The following is a 15202-nucleotide window of genomic DNA, read 5'->3' as shown; positions in this document are numbered from 1 at the left end:
TGTCCCTGATGAAGAGCCAAAGGTGTCAGTTAACGCCCCCTAGCGGCGTGAATCTCTCCCGAGGTGTTGTCAGGCTGCAGTATCACCGGTGCAACATCACACACGGAGACATCACACATCACACTCTGCAATGTTACTGCATGTGAGCAGGGGAGTTTGTGGAGGCTGAACCTGCACCTGTACTCACACACATGCTGTGATGGAAATAAATCGGAGATGAAAGTAACTGGTATGAACCTGTTGGCCAAGTGCTAAATTGGCTTATGTTTTCTTCAGGATTTTGTTTGCCAAAGACACATTGCTGCATGCTTTACAGTAAGTAGATGATATTGTGTGACTGCACTTGACTGGTCTCTGGTGGTCTCTCTCACACCCCTTTTCAGCTGTCTCTAGAGTATTCCATACCTACTTCGTTTAGAAAATATAAGGAAAAATATAATGACAGAAATCAACAAGACATAATTTAAAATCCTGTCATTTCTGTACATATATTTGTCTATTTCCTTCCTATAATATTAGGTCTCTGTGTTTCTATTAGAGGAATAATCAGCGCGTAAAAAGCCAATAATGTGCCTTGATGTGACAAACAGGGTTTGTTTGGCATTAAAACGAACTCTATTATACAGTGATAATATACTGTGCATTTCCAGTGCTATTGGCATCTATTATTAATGATAATAGAATGCTAATAATAATAATAGCCCAGCGCAGATAATAATGAATGAAATGCCGCGGTGACACCGGAGAAGCCTTTTGCATCATCAGCACCTTCTTCGGTGTCTGAGAGTGAACTGAAGCAGAGAGAGGCTCCTTTCTCTTTCTCATGGGGATCGGATAAATATAGCGCCTGTAACGCCCCCCCACAACCACCACCACCTCCACCCCCCCCACCCCCTCCAAACACATACACTAACACACACACCAGCCCGATCACCATTTGCTGTTTGTGTAAAAGTGATTAGCCAGACACAACTGCGAAGCTGTTACCTTTATAGAAGCCAAGCCGCAGAATATCCTGTAAAACGACCCGAGCAGTGATGTCATGCTGAATTAAAAGGTGTCTAAACCGTGACCTCCGGTCAGAGATCATTATCAGGAAAACAAGCATAAATATAGCTTTAAAAAAACAATTACAGCGTTTAATTATTTACCACTGAATGTTGACGAGTTTGTCTTCACATTTAAAATATCTGACTTAAAAGATTTTCGCAAATAATCAGATTGGAAAACACATTTATGTTTGATTTCACTAAATGAGTTCCTTCTTTTCATATCACTCCAGTTTTCACCTGTTATTTATTTTAAATTTTTATAGATATATGTTATTTTTTTCTTAATTCTTTATTACTTTTTTTGAGGGCCAACCAATATCATTCATTATAAAGAGTAATTCCAAAAGCATTTCTTTATGATCTCGTGATAAACTTTTTGAATACTGAAAAGAGTCAATACAATTATTGACTGCTTTGCTATTGCCGTGAAAATATAATTTCCCCTTTCATTCGGTAAATATAATTATAATAGTATTTTTAGGAATAAATATGAAACATGGAAAGGCAAATTTAAAAATACAGACTTTTAAAATCGTGACAGTTTTAAAGATAATAATAATTCCTAAGCCTGAAAATGACCTATTAAATTTAAGCACTTAATAATCCCAAAATAAAACAATTTTATAATGTCTTAATATCAAATTAAAATTAGATTTTTTTTTGGTCTGCATAGCGTCAGATGTTATTTATATAAAAAAATAATATGCTTCTCAATAAATCTGTTATAAAACAAGTTATGAATGTTAATAATGAAAAGTGATTATCAATTATTTCTCAAATTTATTTACAAATAAACTCAGTTTACAACACAATATAGCTACATAGAATTACATATATTTGTTTTTTTTATTATTATAAACAGACTATTTTTTTTCAGAGCTTTTTGTGTTCTTGTATGAAAAGGAAGCAGAAAAGTGTGTCCAGTTGAGCTTCCGATACTACAAAAAAGAAAATGTAAAATAATTATCACAGATCGCAAACAGGAACAAAAGAAATAAAGACAGGTAAAACCATTCTTTTTTTGTCTTTTCTTTTTTACAAATATTTACAAATATTACCTGTACAGAAATATCTCCTTTTTCTTTTTCTCTGTGTGTTTCAACAGTCTTTACATGGCTACAGAGTCCAGTGTTGCCTATTGATTTGCTGTTCACACTTCCCCCCGTTATAATGTCTCTATAGAAAAATAAGAGTTTATTTTCTCTTGGTTTAAAGTCACTGTGAAGGCCATTTGGACACCGCCGCCGCCGCTGCTGAGGGTAAAACATGTCCAGATATAATATTTGACGGTACACTGAGGATGGGAGCGATAGCGGCTGAGGTCCGGGTCAGAGACAGGGACTGCGCGCTCAGCAGGGCCGACTGAACGGTCACCGGAGGCCGCAGGAAAGCAGCGCCCGGTGACACCGAGGAGGCGCTGGAGACCCCGATGATGTTCTCTATACTGAACGACGGTCTGTTTGAGGGCTCTGATTTGATCATGGACGCTGTGCTCAGACTGTTGAGCTGAAGTTGAAGACTCGGGCTGAGCTGGGAGTTGAACGCTTTTCTGTTCAGCTCCGCCGAGGACAGGAGAGGGACGCCCGGGGGCAGCATGGGACCTACAGGGGGGATGTAAGGGTACTGCAAAGCCGCCGGATGGGAATAAGCAGCCGGGTGGATCCCGTAGTGCCTCCCGTAGGGGCCCCCGAGGCTGTACGCACCGAAACTTTGCATCATGAGAGTAGTCTGGTCCCTGAGCATGTCCGGCTGAACCCTCTTGAACCTTTTCCTCCTCCTGAGGAAGCTGCCGTTGTCGAACATGTCCTCCGAAGCGGGATCCAGGGTCCAGTAGTTGCCCTTACCGGGGTTGCCAGGCTCCCGGGGGATTTTCACGAAGCAGTCGTTGAGGGACAAGTTGTGGCGGATGGAGTTCTGCCACGCCGGGAACTTCTCCCTGTAATACGGGAAGCGGTTGCTGATGAACTCGCAGATCCCGCTGAGGGTGAGCTTTTTCTGTGGGCTCTGGAGGATGGACATGGTGATGAGGGCGATGTAAGAGTAAGGCGGCTTTACCAGGCTGTTTTTGGGCTTCTGGATCCCACCTGCTGTTGCGCTCTGGTCTTGACCCTCTCCCTTTCCGGTGCCCGTCTCTCCCTCCCCGGAGCTCTCGCAGCACGGACTCCCTCCGCCGGACCTCATCTCCTCCTTCTCCACCTCGATCTCATCTTCCACCTCCTCGTCGCCTGCTTCCCCTCGGAGGTCGTGCAGGATGCCTCCCACTGGGCTGTCGCAGTCGCTGTCCACCCTCTCCATGCCCTCCTCGTCTCCCTCGCCCACCACGTCGATATCCACGTCCTCTGCTGTGAGCACAGTTTGGCCGGACATGTCGCTGGCTCTTTCGCTGCCTCCAGACAGGGTCATCTCACGGCTTACTTACACTTTTTTAAAAAAGTCTACCGGAGCTAAAACCACCGAGCAGCCGGGTGTGTTGTGGAGGTGAGCCCAGCGCGGTCAGTGCGCACACACGGCGGGTCTGCTGGACGTCTGGTCGCCCTCCTGTCAATAGGTCGGATGTCTCCAAAATAAATCTAAATGCGGTTGAACCGACAGCGAGTCAGTGAAGCCAAGGGAACTTCAAGTTCTGCGAATATTTCTCCACTCGGTAAGTGAGCAGGCCTGTGGAAAGCGGCGAGCGTTGCCTCGAAGTTGTTTGGAGACGTTTTGCGCTCCCACGTCCCCTTCTCGGCGCGTATATTTCCTATAGGAGCGATATTGGGAGAACCAAGTCGAGATGACACATGCTGCTTTTAAAGGCCGGAGCTTTTAAAAGGGACTGTCTGATAGATTACTTTTCCCAGTATAAGATATACTATCAGGACACGTGGTTCGGTGACGACAGACGCCCCCTCTCCTCTCCTCCCTCTCCCTCCACCCTCCTCTCCTCTCTGTTAAACCATGCAAACTGGAGTTGTTTCATGGATTTGTCAACAATGGGACATCAGCAATGCTGCTTTCCGCTGATTTCTGTGTTCGTCCGTCATAGACCATTTAACGGTGGCAGAGGGAGGAGGAGGAGGAGGGGGAGAGAAAATTGGTCTGCATGATTGAAAGATCTGATGCGCATTAACGTGGCTGCGTAAAAACAACCCAAACCTTTAACTTTGCTAATACAAACTCTGCTGAAAGCTGCAGAATGAAAACGACGACAGCTAAGTTCACTGAATCCTCCTTTAACTTCTTTTATTTCTTCACGTTTGTTCTTTTATTGTTAAATTGTGCATGCGTGGATTTTTTAAACTAGTTGCCGTGCATGTTGCTCTGCGTAAAGTCTGCTCTGTCTGTGCGTAAGGATTAAACATTTTGTTTATTTGGTGCATGCCTTGATATTTCCATCTTTATAGCCCGCCGTGTAAATCCAAGCTGCGAATGCAAAGCATGAATTCAAGTCTATTTATTCCCGCAGGATTAGCCGAAGGTGGGAAGAATATTGAGCAGCAGCGGCAGCAGCACCACCGGCGACAATGAATGGAGAGAATAAAGAATTTCCTTAAGAGTTTGGAAGAGGTGCTAACGATCCCAATCATGGCGTGGTTTTACATTTGAAAAAAGTAGGAAATGCAGGCAGCGGGTGAATGCAAAGAGAGCATTTATTCACAAGCATGAAGGTGAGCGGTGTAGGCTGGGCTCAGGGAGAGGATGTCGGATCCAATGCAGAGCGCTTCCTCCGCTGTGTGGGAACATTTGCGAGGACGAGCGAAAAGATATTTCAGTTAACGCTCAAAGCGCGTGAAGAAAACCTGCAGTAAATTAACAATATGAATATAAACCCACATCTATTTTTCCCGGTGTGCCACAAGCCATTTAAACATTCAATTGATTTTATCGGAAGTCTTTTAGCAGGTTAATGAAAATATCTATAATCAATTTGCGTCAAAGCGTTATTTAAATAAATTAAAACATATAAATAAATTACAAATAAAGATACAATTTCTCAGATAGAGGCTAATTTCTATTTTAATTAAAACCACCATCAGGTAGAATACAGTTTAATCCAAGAAATCTTATTATTATTGATATTACAGCTATTCCTACATTTAAATAAATCACACCTATCACATATTAATGACATAATTACAATTAATTATCACTTAATTCGGGGGAAAAAAGAATATATGCTATCTCTAAAAATAACACCTTTTCATGACTGCTTTTATTTTTGCTTTTGAACCCCATCAGTTTTATTTCAGCATCTCACAGTTTTGCGGGAGTAAATTTGATCCTTTAATTGCCTGCAGCGGCGCACAGAGGCGCTGCTTCACGCACCACCTCCGACACCTCTGCTCTCAGGATAAAAGTGGGATTAATCAAACGCTATCATTAATAATGCGCGTATGGGTCAAAGGAGGGAAACATGGCTTCCGATTAGACTCGCCTCGTGTTAATCTCTCGGTGACCTGTGTGATCTGGAGGTCCGTCAATACGGACTACTTAGCAGATGAAACCAGAGTCTACATCAACTTTTATCCTGCTTATCCGCAGGGCGCGTGTGCTTTTGGGAAGGCTGGGTTTCTGGTTAGTTTGTGGCTTTTTTTCCAGGCACATAAATCCGAAAATTTAACTTTAGTGCAAGGTTGTTTTGCTCAAATCGAAAACTTATTTATTTGTCTCGTGTGCGCTGCTGATTGGACACATTTTGCGCATTTCTCCTCAGCAGCAGAAGTCAAATTAACTCTTGATGTTAGTCACCTTAAACCTCATTTTTGGTGCATTTAAAAAGCAGCAAGTAATGCGTTATTGTAGCTGGATAAAAGAGATTCATGGGCCACACTTTTTCTTATTTTGAGGGACTTCTGAAGCAATCAGAAGGTCACAGAGCCACTGTCTTAACAAACCTCTCTCTCTCCCTTTGTGTGTATGTGTGTGTGTGGAGACAGGTGCAGCCAGCCTCCTTAAAAAAAAAAAAAAAAATCCCAGAGTCGCAGTGTTGTGTGAAAGGCGGCGTAACTGCTGATATAACCTGACTGCAACAGCACCGAGAGGGGGTTTCAAACCCGTCCTTCCTGTGATCTTTTGAAGCCTCATAAATCCGCTTTTATACCTCCGCAGTTTGTTAATGAAATGTACGTTTTAAGCACACATGCACGGCTTAGCGCGACAAAACCTTTTAGTATAATAAGCCAACTCGCTCCGGCATGAAACCATTAGGGGGGGACAGACAGAAGAGACAGCAGCAGCAGGCAGCAGCAGCACAGATGATGGAGAAGAAACAGTCACCACATGTGATCACTACAAACTACCAGCAAGGTCACCGAACAAATAATTGTGATCATAATAATGTGATGCTCTGGTGATTCCTGAGAGGGAGACTGTCTCTCTCTCTGTCTCTGTCTCTGTCTGTCTTGTCCCCCTCTGTGTGCTCCTCCTGTCTCACAGGGGTCAGAGGTCAGGGTCACCTGCAGAGGAGGGCAGGTTGGGTGCTCAAGGACACTACAGCAGGGTGGATGCTTCAGAGTACTGTAAAGATGAATGAAGGTGACAGATGAGAGATGCCAGATAGTGTTTATTCATTTATTTTTGGGGGGATTATTCCACGTGTTTCCACTTTGGGTCATTTTTTTTTCGATTTTTTTGTCTTTTGTGTGACATTATTTCATGCTACTGGAGTTTTTATTATGATTTGCAATTTCCGTTTTCACAGAAAATCGTCAGAATTTGGGGAAAGTGCGCAAACTCGCCTTTTCTAGGCCGCAAATACGAAGAAAATACGAATAGGTCTATAGGATTGACTTGTAGAAATTTAGGAACATTGTAAGACATTTTATTGCAGTTTATATTTGTGCGAGCGAAATGCGGATTTCTTAATTTTTTAAAAAAATTTATTTATCTATTTTTTAGATGGATTTTGACCACCTAATCAATAGACATTTAATCTTTTGATTTCTTAAAAATAGGTTGCAGTAAATATGTAGCATGAATGCATTACCACTACTTTGGAAGATCTCTCCTTTTAGATTATTTTAATATCATTTCAGAAAATAAAAGTTTAAATCCTTGTCAATTATGAATTAGTTATTACAATCTCAGTTCTAAAAAATATTTCCTTAACACCGATGATACAAATATGCTATTTAACATCACATCCGCATATACCTGATGAGCACTGAAATCCAAACACATGACGCCAGGGCTAATTAAAATCCAAAAAACCGGATTCTTGCATCGAAATCAGCTGTTTGCAAAAGCAGATTTTTTTGAGAGGCAACTCATTTAATTAATTAGGTGAGCGTGCAGTTGGGGGCAGCAGCTAGTAAAACGATATGATAAATTAATGGCATTGTTAGCGCGCCTGTAATTACGACCATTATGTTAATTATTTTACACCAGTAGCCAAATCTTCAGCTTGTCACATTTAATAAAAACAAGATCTTCTCAAAAATGGAGGACAAAAAAAAAAAAAAAAATCTCACATCCGCAAAGACGCATGCCACACCACAGCTACGTCACACAAATAGAATACATTGTTGAAATATTTTTTTTATTTTAATTTTATTTCTCATGGTCGACAATGTGAATTCTACAGATTCCTAAAAGCCAGGCTGTTTTTTTTTCTTCTTCCTACCTTCCTCTTCCTTTTTGGGAATCACCATTTCCAGCTCTTCTCAGAGGATTCACTCTATCAACCTGCGAGTTTCTGTCAAACAATATGATGGAGCCCATTTTTAACCTCGCAGGATGAGCCGGAGAGGAGACCAGATCTCTCCAACACAACAAAGCGAAAAGGGGCCCCAAATAGACGACACTGATCCACGTGTGTGTGTTGTGTGTGTATGTTGTGTGTGTGTAGCCTGCGTGTCTGCGTGGACGTCCCATCTATTATTAAGACACCATGCAGCAGATCAGGCTGCACAGTTACAGCAGGACTCATGTCTTCACTCACTTTACGGTTCGTTCTCATATTTGGGGCTGAGACAGTTTATGTTATGATGAGCTCCGATTTAATGGCTCACATTAGTTATAGATTATATTGAAAGAAAGAAAAAGACATCATTTCGTGTTTGCAGGTGTTGCTGCTGAAGCAGACTCAGGTGACATTTGGATATTTGGGTCAGTGCTGTAACAGGCGTTCATCTAGCCAGTATTTTACAGGCCACTGTTACGTAGCCTAGTCCTCAGTCTGAGGTCTCCAGGCTCGTCTGCGGCCTGTTTCCTGTTGCAGGCTTTCTTGCATCACCATTTGACAATGACGTTCATAATTTTAGAAATCATACTTTGAATAAGGTGATGTATAAACACATGGACTCATCTAACCTGGTGATTTTGTGGTGTAAGGGGAAGCATTAACAATCTAATACAGACAGTAAAATGAAGTATTCCATCTAAAATAATAATAAAATCACAATTAAGTTTTTAAAATGTCACTTTTTTTCTGACATTTTTTTTTAAAGATTTGTCTTTCAGTGTCAGTATAAATTATTTTCATCGTGTCTTAAATGCTATGAAAATCCCTTTCAGTGAATTCAATAACCTTAACGAATATTTTTCATTGTCATCTTTGATTATCAGGCTGTTTTCCAGTGAAACACACACACACACAACTAAAAAACAAAGTTGAATAATTTGCAACCACTTGAAAACCACATTTTCCTCATTATGTATTTGTTAAAAATAGTAATGATAATTTTATGTGTCCAATTCTGCACATCACTGACATCACACTGCAGAGGCCGTCCGTCAGGGGAAGCCCACCGGGGGAGGCTACATATAGCGGCGGGTGCTACTGGGACAGTGACACCTCCCGCTAAATGCAGCCGGATTACCATGCCAATGTGTACTTGTTAAGTACGTGCAATGTCACCCAGTTTGTAGGCTTTTTGTTATTGAAATTTTAGGCTGCAGAGTTGCACATCACCGTGTTGTGTGAGCGCAGCGATTCAGGCTGTTAACAGTGCAAATTGGCCCAATAGCAGGCGTTTAACACGGTGTCAAAACACAGGCAGCCTGGCTCTGCACCAAGTCATTGTCTGCAGAAAAAGATAGTTAACAATGTGCTAATGCAACCAAGGGGTGTCAAATGGTGGTGGTTTAATCACAAACAAAAGGGAAAACGTGTTTGTCCTTGTCTAAAAATCACATTTTAGAGCAAATATTGTGCATTAAATACTAAATATTTAAAAAATTATAATTCAGCAATTGTTGTCACCTGTCGCAAGAAACTGAATTAAAATTTTTGGATGACTTTTAGTAAGAAAAAGTAAAAAAAAAAAAAAAAAAAAATTGAGTGTATTCAACAGGAAAAAAAACATGCAAACAATCCTACATGGTTCCCATAAAGGCATCCAACTTTACACCATGTTGTGACTCCCCATGCACTGATCCTAATGTTTGGATGTGAGGCAGCTTTCCACATAATTGACATCCAAAGGAAATTCTCACTCCGCACGACCCCTGAACTCAATATCCTCTTGCCTATTGATGCATACATATATGTAACATCATCCTAAATTACCTCCTACATCCCTGCCTGCCCTGCCCATAATAATATTCCTTCACATAATCTGTCAAGTTCCTCACAAAGACACCTTACCTCTTCTCGAACCCAATTATAGGAATTGTAGAAGAAGATGAGGAAGATGAGGAGACAAATAAAGCTGTTTTGATTTTATGATTGACTGAAATCTATGTTTATGTTAAAAAGTGGCTATTTTACAATACATGTGCACATTAATACCACCAGTAGTCTATAATATGCTCTATCCTCATGAAGGCCTAATGTTATCGCCTTAAGGCAAATTAATTCATCTTAAAACTATAATATTTCTCCCTAATGCGAAGCTTGCACTCCATCCCCTTATTTGCTTTATAAAAAGTGTCCTTGTCTGTTAACCCATGGGGGGGGGAGTGAATATCCCACATCCTAATCAAAGTCGTTGTGCTGTCTCTTGAAATTAAGGACTGCACCTTTAAATTGTCAATTACTCCGAGGTTAAGTGGACTGAATAGACCCAATGATTCAAATCAGGTGTTACAATTTACTGCACATAGCTATCTGACTTCATTTTGGCCTGAATCGCTGCAGACGCTGAGGTGATTGATTACACAAAGGGAAATATAAAGGTGTATATTTGTCCTTACTTAATCCATTGTTTACTGATTAACACATTTTTATTATTTTACATAAAGATTTTAAACTGCACACCAATAAACCTCTATCCTTCATGGTTGGTTTAGATTATCTTGCACACTAAAGATCACTGGGTCAGACTGGACCCAATTTTGGTCAATACAGCACCAATGCAACACTGGGTTGACTTTACCCTCCACCAATGGGTTGTTCTGACTCTGTAAGTATTATTTTTTTAACATCACTGTTGGGGTATTTAGCTACACTAAAAAAGGGTTATTATGACCCAGAAAACCATCAAAACAATGAGATGTTTTGACACACTGTTATATTTTACATGTATTAAACTAAAATAGGCTCTTATATACATGTAGATTCATACTGTTATACTCTACTCTGGCTCTTTTAAAACACACGTCATGCAGCTGTTAATATTGTGTGTATCCATTGCTGTTTTCAATGTCATATGTGCATCGACTTGTGCAATAAAATGTGCATCTGCTTTAAGGTAAAACTTGAACATGTTGTGTCTAACACTGGGTCAGAATAACAGCATGGAGGAAGTGTTCAGAATAGTAAAGGAACTAATACCAGCTTTAAAAATATTACAGTGCAGTAGTATTTTTCAGAATAAAGATTCTGCATTTATAGTGTTACTCAAGAAAATGTACTTAAAGTATCTTGATGCAGAAAAATGATCAGAATGAATGATTGAATCAGAATTCAGAATCATCAAATCACTATTACACATGCATTAATGTGTAAGCTGCATTTTACCATTGTAGTCTAGGTGCAGCTGATTTTTTCACTAACGGCTGCAACTATTTTATTATGGATTAATCTGCTAAATACTTTCTCAAATGATTGATTGCTTGGTTTGTTGAATTCAAGATAAGCACAGTTACCAAGAGCCAAAGAGACATATTCAGATTACTGTAATTTAAGATCCTGAAAAGCAGCAAATTGTTTACCTTTGAGAGGCTGGAAACATGAGATGTTTGGTGTTTTTGCATGAAAAATGACTGAAACGATGATTATTTATTATTTAAATAGGTTAAATTTTCTTTTAATCAACTAATTAATCAGTCGATTGATCATGTCAGCTTTAAATTAATATGCTGTTTGATAGTAATCTATAACAATGCATCATGTTTGTAAGCTCTTCATATGTTTTATACATGTCAAGTTCAGATAAGCGTAGCGGAGTAAAAAGCACAATATTTCCCTCTTAATTATCATGGAGTACAACTAAAAAGTGAAATACTGCAGTACAAGTACCACAGCCCTACAAAAAATAACACTAACATAGTGTCAAAACAACATTGGTGTTGGGTAAAGTTAACCCAGTATTATGATGGTGCTGTTTTAACCTAAACTGTCTATATAGTGTGTGTAATTTGGGTGTTTACCAATGCATTTAAATATAATATTAAACACATATAAATAATAAAGTTAACAGCCAAACAGTGTGAACACCCAAACAAAGTTACCACCCTCACACCCATGCCGGGAGTCCAAAGTCAGCCACACAAGCATCAATATTTTACATTCCCCCAAGAATCCTCTTTAAAGATGCAATCAATGCCTCCTATTCATTATCCATGTGTATGTCTTCTAGGTATGGCCTTTGTCATTAAGCAATAATTCTCCCCTCCACAGTCCCACATTACTCCGCTGCTCCATACTTTTACAAATGCCTCGGGGCTATAAATACTAATGAAATCTCTTTGCTTAATTTGATTTTGCTGGTACACTTGCAGTTATGGCTGAACTTTCCCACGAGAGAGGCTGATTGAACACTTTCAAGTCCTTATGGAAGCAGGAAAACATTCCAAAGAGCTGGGGAGATCATTTCCATAATTACCCCGATTGGCAGCCTAATGACCTTCTGTGACAATAAAAAGATCTCTTGTTAATTCCATTTCTGTCGCTGACATTCAAGAGATTCCTATCTTACATGTTTGAGGGTTCACAAGATAACAAGTGTACTTTTTTTCCCTCCCGCTTTCAGCGAGCAAAAGAGCAGCCCCATTCAGTTTTGCCCCCCACCCCACACACCTCCCCAACACACTGCAGTGATGTGGCTCAGCTCTGCTCTGAAAGGGATCTGCTTGTGCCTGCACGGCTCGTCCACCCTGCCCCAAAGTTGGATAATTTATGGGCCTGGGGGAGATTATAAAGATGGATCTTTGAGGCAATCAATTCTCATGTTGCGTTTTGAATGGTGGGATAGAAATGAAGTGCAGAATAATTAAAAAGATCACAAGTCCCCCCTCGCATGTAATAATGAGTGGCTCCAGAGGCAGTGGGCTCTGCCACAGTGCCGGAGGAAGCGCCTTTGATTTGACTGAGAGGACACCCGGCCGGTCCAACACACCGCTGCACAATGGGGGGTTTTCACCATCGCCACACACTGAGGCTGCATTGCAAATCACACTCTGTGACTGTTTGAGGACTGTGTGATTGTCCAGCAGGCAGATCATAAGCAGAAACTGTTGTCAGAGGAAACGGAGGAGGGATGGAGGGATGGAAGGGGGGGTCTTGTTGCTTGGATGTCTAAGTCAGGATGACTCAGAGCTGGAATGAAAAGTGATGGGGGCGGTTGTTTGGAATATGTTTCACAGTGACCACAATGCCCAGAGTGTTGTGGGATGTTAAAATAAAATCCATCCTTTCTTTGCATATGAATCAGTGTCAAAATGTACCATCAGTCCTCTGCATGCACAACTGTGAGCTGTTGTTCTTTGATAAATCCAAATGGTAATCTGAGGCCTTTTTATACCTCAGAATATATTAGACTAAATGTGAGATGTGCATCTGTGATTAGCCTTTTTTTTGTATGATTCATAAGACAAGGACAAGCTTTTTTGTAAATATATCTGATATCTTGGCCCACTCCCACTGTCTTGCACCAGCACCTCGCTCAGTACACAAGATATTGTTCAGAAGATGACAAAGAGGATCAGATTTTGCGACACACACACAACAGTCCCTCAATTATGATGACAAAATAAAGTAAAAAGGACACTGCAGTGAGCTGGCGAGGGCATCTTGGAAACAGATGGTGGCATGTGTGACTGCTTTTCTCTGCTGGAAGGGGAAGTGTAATGACACCTGGCAGCGGGCTCACATTGAATATCATTCTGCTGGTCACTTGGTCAACTCAACATTGGCACACTGCGCACACATCCAGAGACGTGCAGCGCTGCAGGCTGTGGTTAATTTAGTGAGGATTTCCCTGTTAGAGGTGTTAACATCTCGTAAATGATGGAGCCATAGATTGATTTCCCCTTACAGTGCGAGTTCAAGGAATGGTTGTGTGTGTGTGTGTGTGTGTGTGTCTCATGTCTCATTAGCTGTTCTGTACCATCTCTAACAGATGGGCTATGTTTTTGACCTGCACATGGATGAAGCTTTTTCTGACACACTGATCAAACATCGTTCCTTGGTTGCAAATATCAGTGAGCTAGGATACGACTCTAAATTGGCGATGGTGATATTTTCTCAGATTGCAATTTTAGTGGGTCACGATTGGACGGCTTACAAGAAAAAGAGCTAGACAGCAGTCCCCAAGTTGCAATAGCTGAGACCACCTACATGCATTCATCCATGCTTTTATGCTTTCACACATGGACAACCTCATAAACACTTGATCTCCATGCCACATTCAGCCTCATAGGGCAAAAACTGTTGGGTAATTTTTGTAGACTCACTGGTCAATCCACAAAGCAAGCCAAAGAGCTGCTGGTTGCAGCTAAAAATCACCTGCACACTCCCCAGATGCAAAGTAATTCATTTAATCCTTGTGCAAAAGGTATACATAGGACATAAATTAGCTTTCAGACTAACTGCAATGAAAAAGGTCCATACTTTTTTGTCAGATCTTTCTGATCAACGCTTTCACATTTCTCGACTATTATGTTCCATCTCTGCCGTCACAGGCAGCCTGGTTGTGTGACATGATGTTTTATTTGCTCCTCAGTGTCAAATGATGTGTATAAACTCTGTATATTGCTCAATTTCATAATTAATGGCAGATTCAAATAAAGCATTGAAATTATTCACAGTTGCATGCAAAAGTTTGGGCACCCCTGGCCAAAAATTGTTTGCTTTGTATAGATAAGCAAGTAAAAGATGACCTGGTTTCCAAAAGGCAAAATGTAAAATATGGCACATTTCTTCAACATTTTTAGCAAGATTACTTTTTTCCCCAATCTTTTACAGTTTCAAAACAACAAAGGAAAAGGGCCTGGAGCAAAAAATTTTGGCACCCTGCATGGTCAGTACTTAGTAGTGCCCCCTTTGTATCACAGCTTCTAAATGCTTTTTGTAACCAGCCAAGAGTCTTTCAATTCTTATTTGGGGGATTCTCACCCATTCTTCCTGCAAAAGGCTTCTAGTTCAGTGAGATTCTTGGACCATCTTGCATGCACTGCTCTTTTGAGGTCTATCCACAGATTTTCAATGATGTTTAGGTCGGGGGACTGTGAGAGCCATGGCAAAACCTTCAGCTTGAGGTAGAACATTGTGGATTTCGAGGTGTGTTTAGGATCATTGTCCTGTTGTAGAAGCCATCCTCTTTTCGTCTTCAGCTTTTTTACAGATGGTGTGATGTTTGCTTCCAGAATTTGCTGGAATTGAACTGAATCCATTCTTCCCTCCATCTGTGAAATGTTCCCTGTTCCACTGTCTGCAACACAAGCCCAAAGCATGATCGATCCACCCCGGTATTTCACAGTTTGACATGTGTTCTACTCACGAAATTCTGCATCCTTTTTTCTCCAAACATCCCTTTGCTCATTGCATCAAAAAAGTTCTTTTTTAACTTCATCAGTCCACAGGACTTGTTTCCAGAAAGCATCAGGCTTGTTTAGATGTTCCTTTGCAAACTTTTGACAGCTACATTTTGTGGTGAGGACACAGGAAAGGGTTTCCCCTGATGACTCCTCCATAAAGGTCATATTTGCACGGGTGTCACTGCACAGTAGAACAGTGCACCACCACTCTAGAGTCTGTGAAATTTTCCTGCAGGTCTTTTGCAGTCAAA

The 15202-nt window shown here is 40.9% G+C and overlaps 1 protein-coding gene across 1 annotated transcript; it reads right to left on the bottom strand.

Moving 5' to 3' along the window:
* Positions 1–1812: 1812 nt before the first annotated feature.
* foxd3 (forkhead box D3) lies at positions 1813–3858 on the bottom strand. Its single transcript, XM_049588897.1, has one exon. The coding sequence runs from the start codon at positions 3453–3455 to the stop codon at positions 2268–2270; it is 1188 nt and encodes a 395-aa protein (XP_049444854.1). The 5' UTR covers positions 3456–3858; the 3' UTR covers positions 1813–2267.
* Between the last annotated feature and the right edge of the window lie 11344 nt (positions 3859–15202).

Source organism: Epinephelus fuscoguttatus, linkage group LG10 (genome assembly GCF_011397635.1).
Source record: "Epinephelus fuscoguttatus linkage group LG10, E.fuscoguttatus.final_Chr_v1".
In the NCBI taxonomy this organism is placed as follows: Eukaryota; Metazoa; Chordata; class Actinopteri; order Perciformes; family Serranidae; genus Epinephelus; species Epinephelus fuscoguttatus.
This window is presented reverse-complemented; position numbering and strand designations above follow the sequence as displayed.

What these genes read in the sequence shown, in the direction of transcription:
- foxd3 (XM_049588897.1), bottom strand. Translation starts at nt 3,455, where the DNA reads ATGACCCTGTCTGGAGGCAGCGAAAGAGCCAGCGACATGTCCGGCCAA.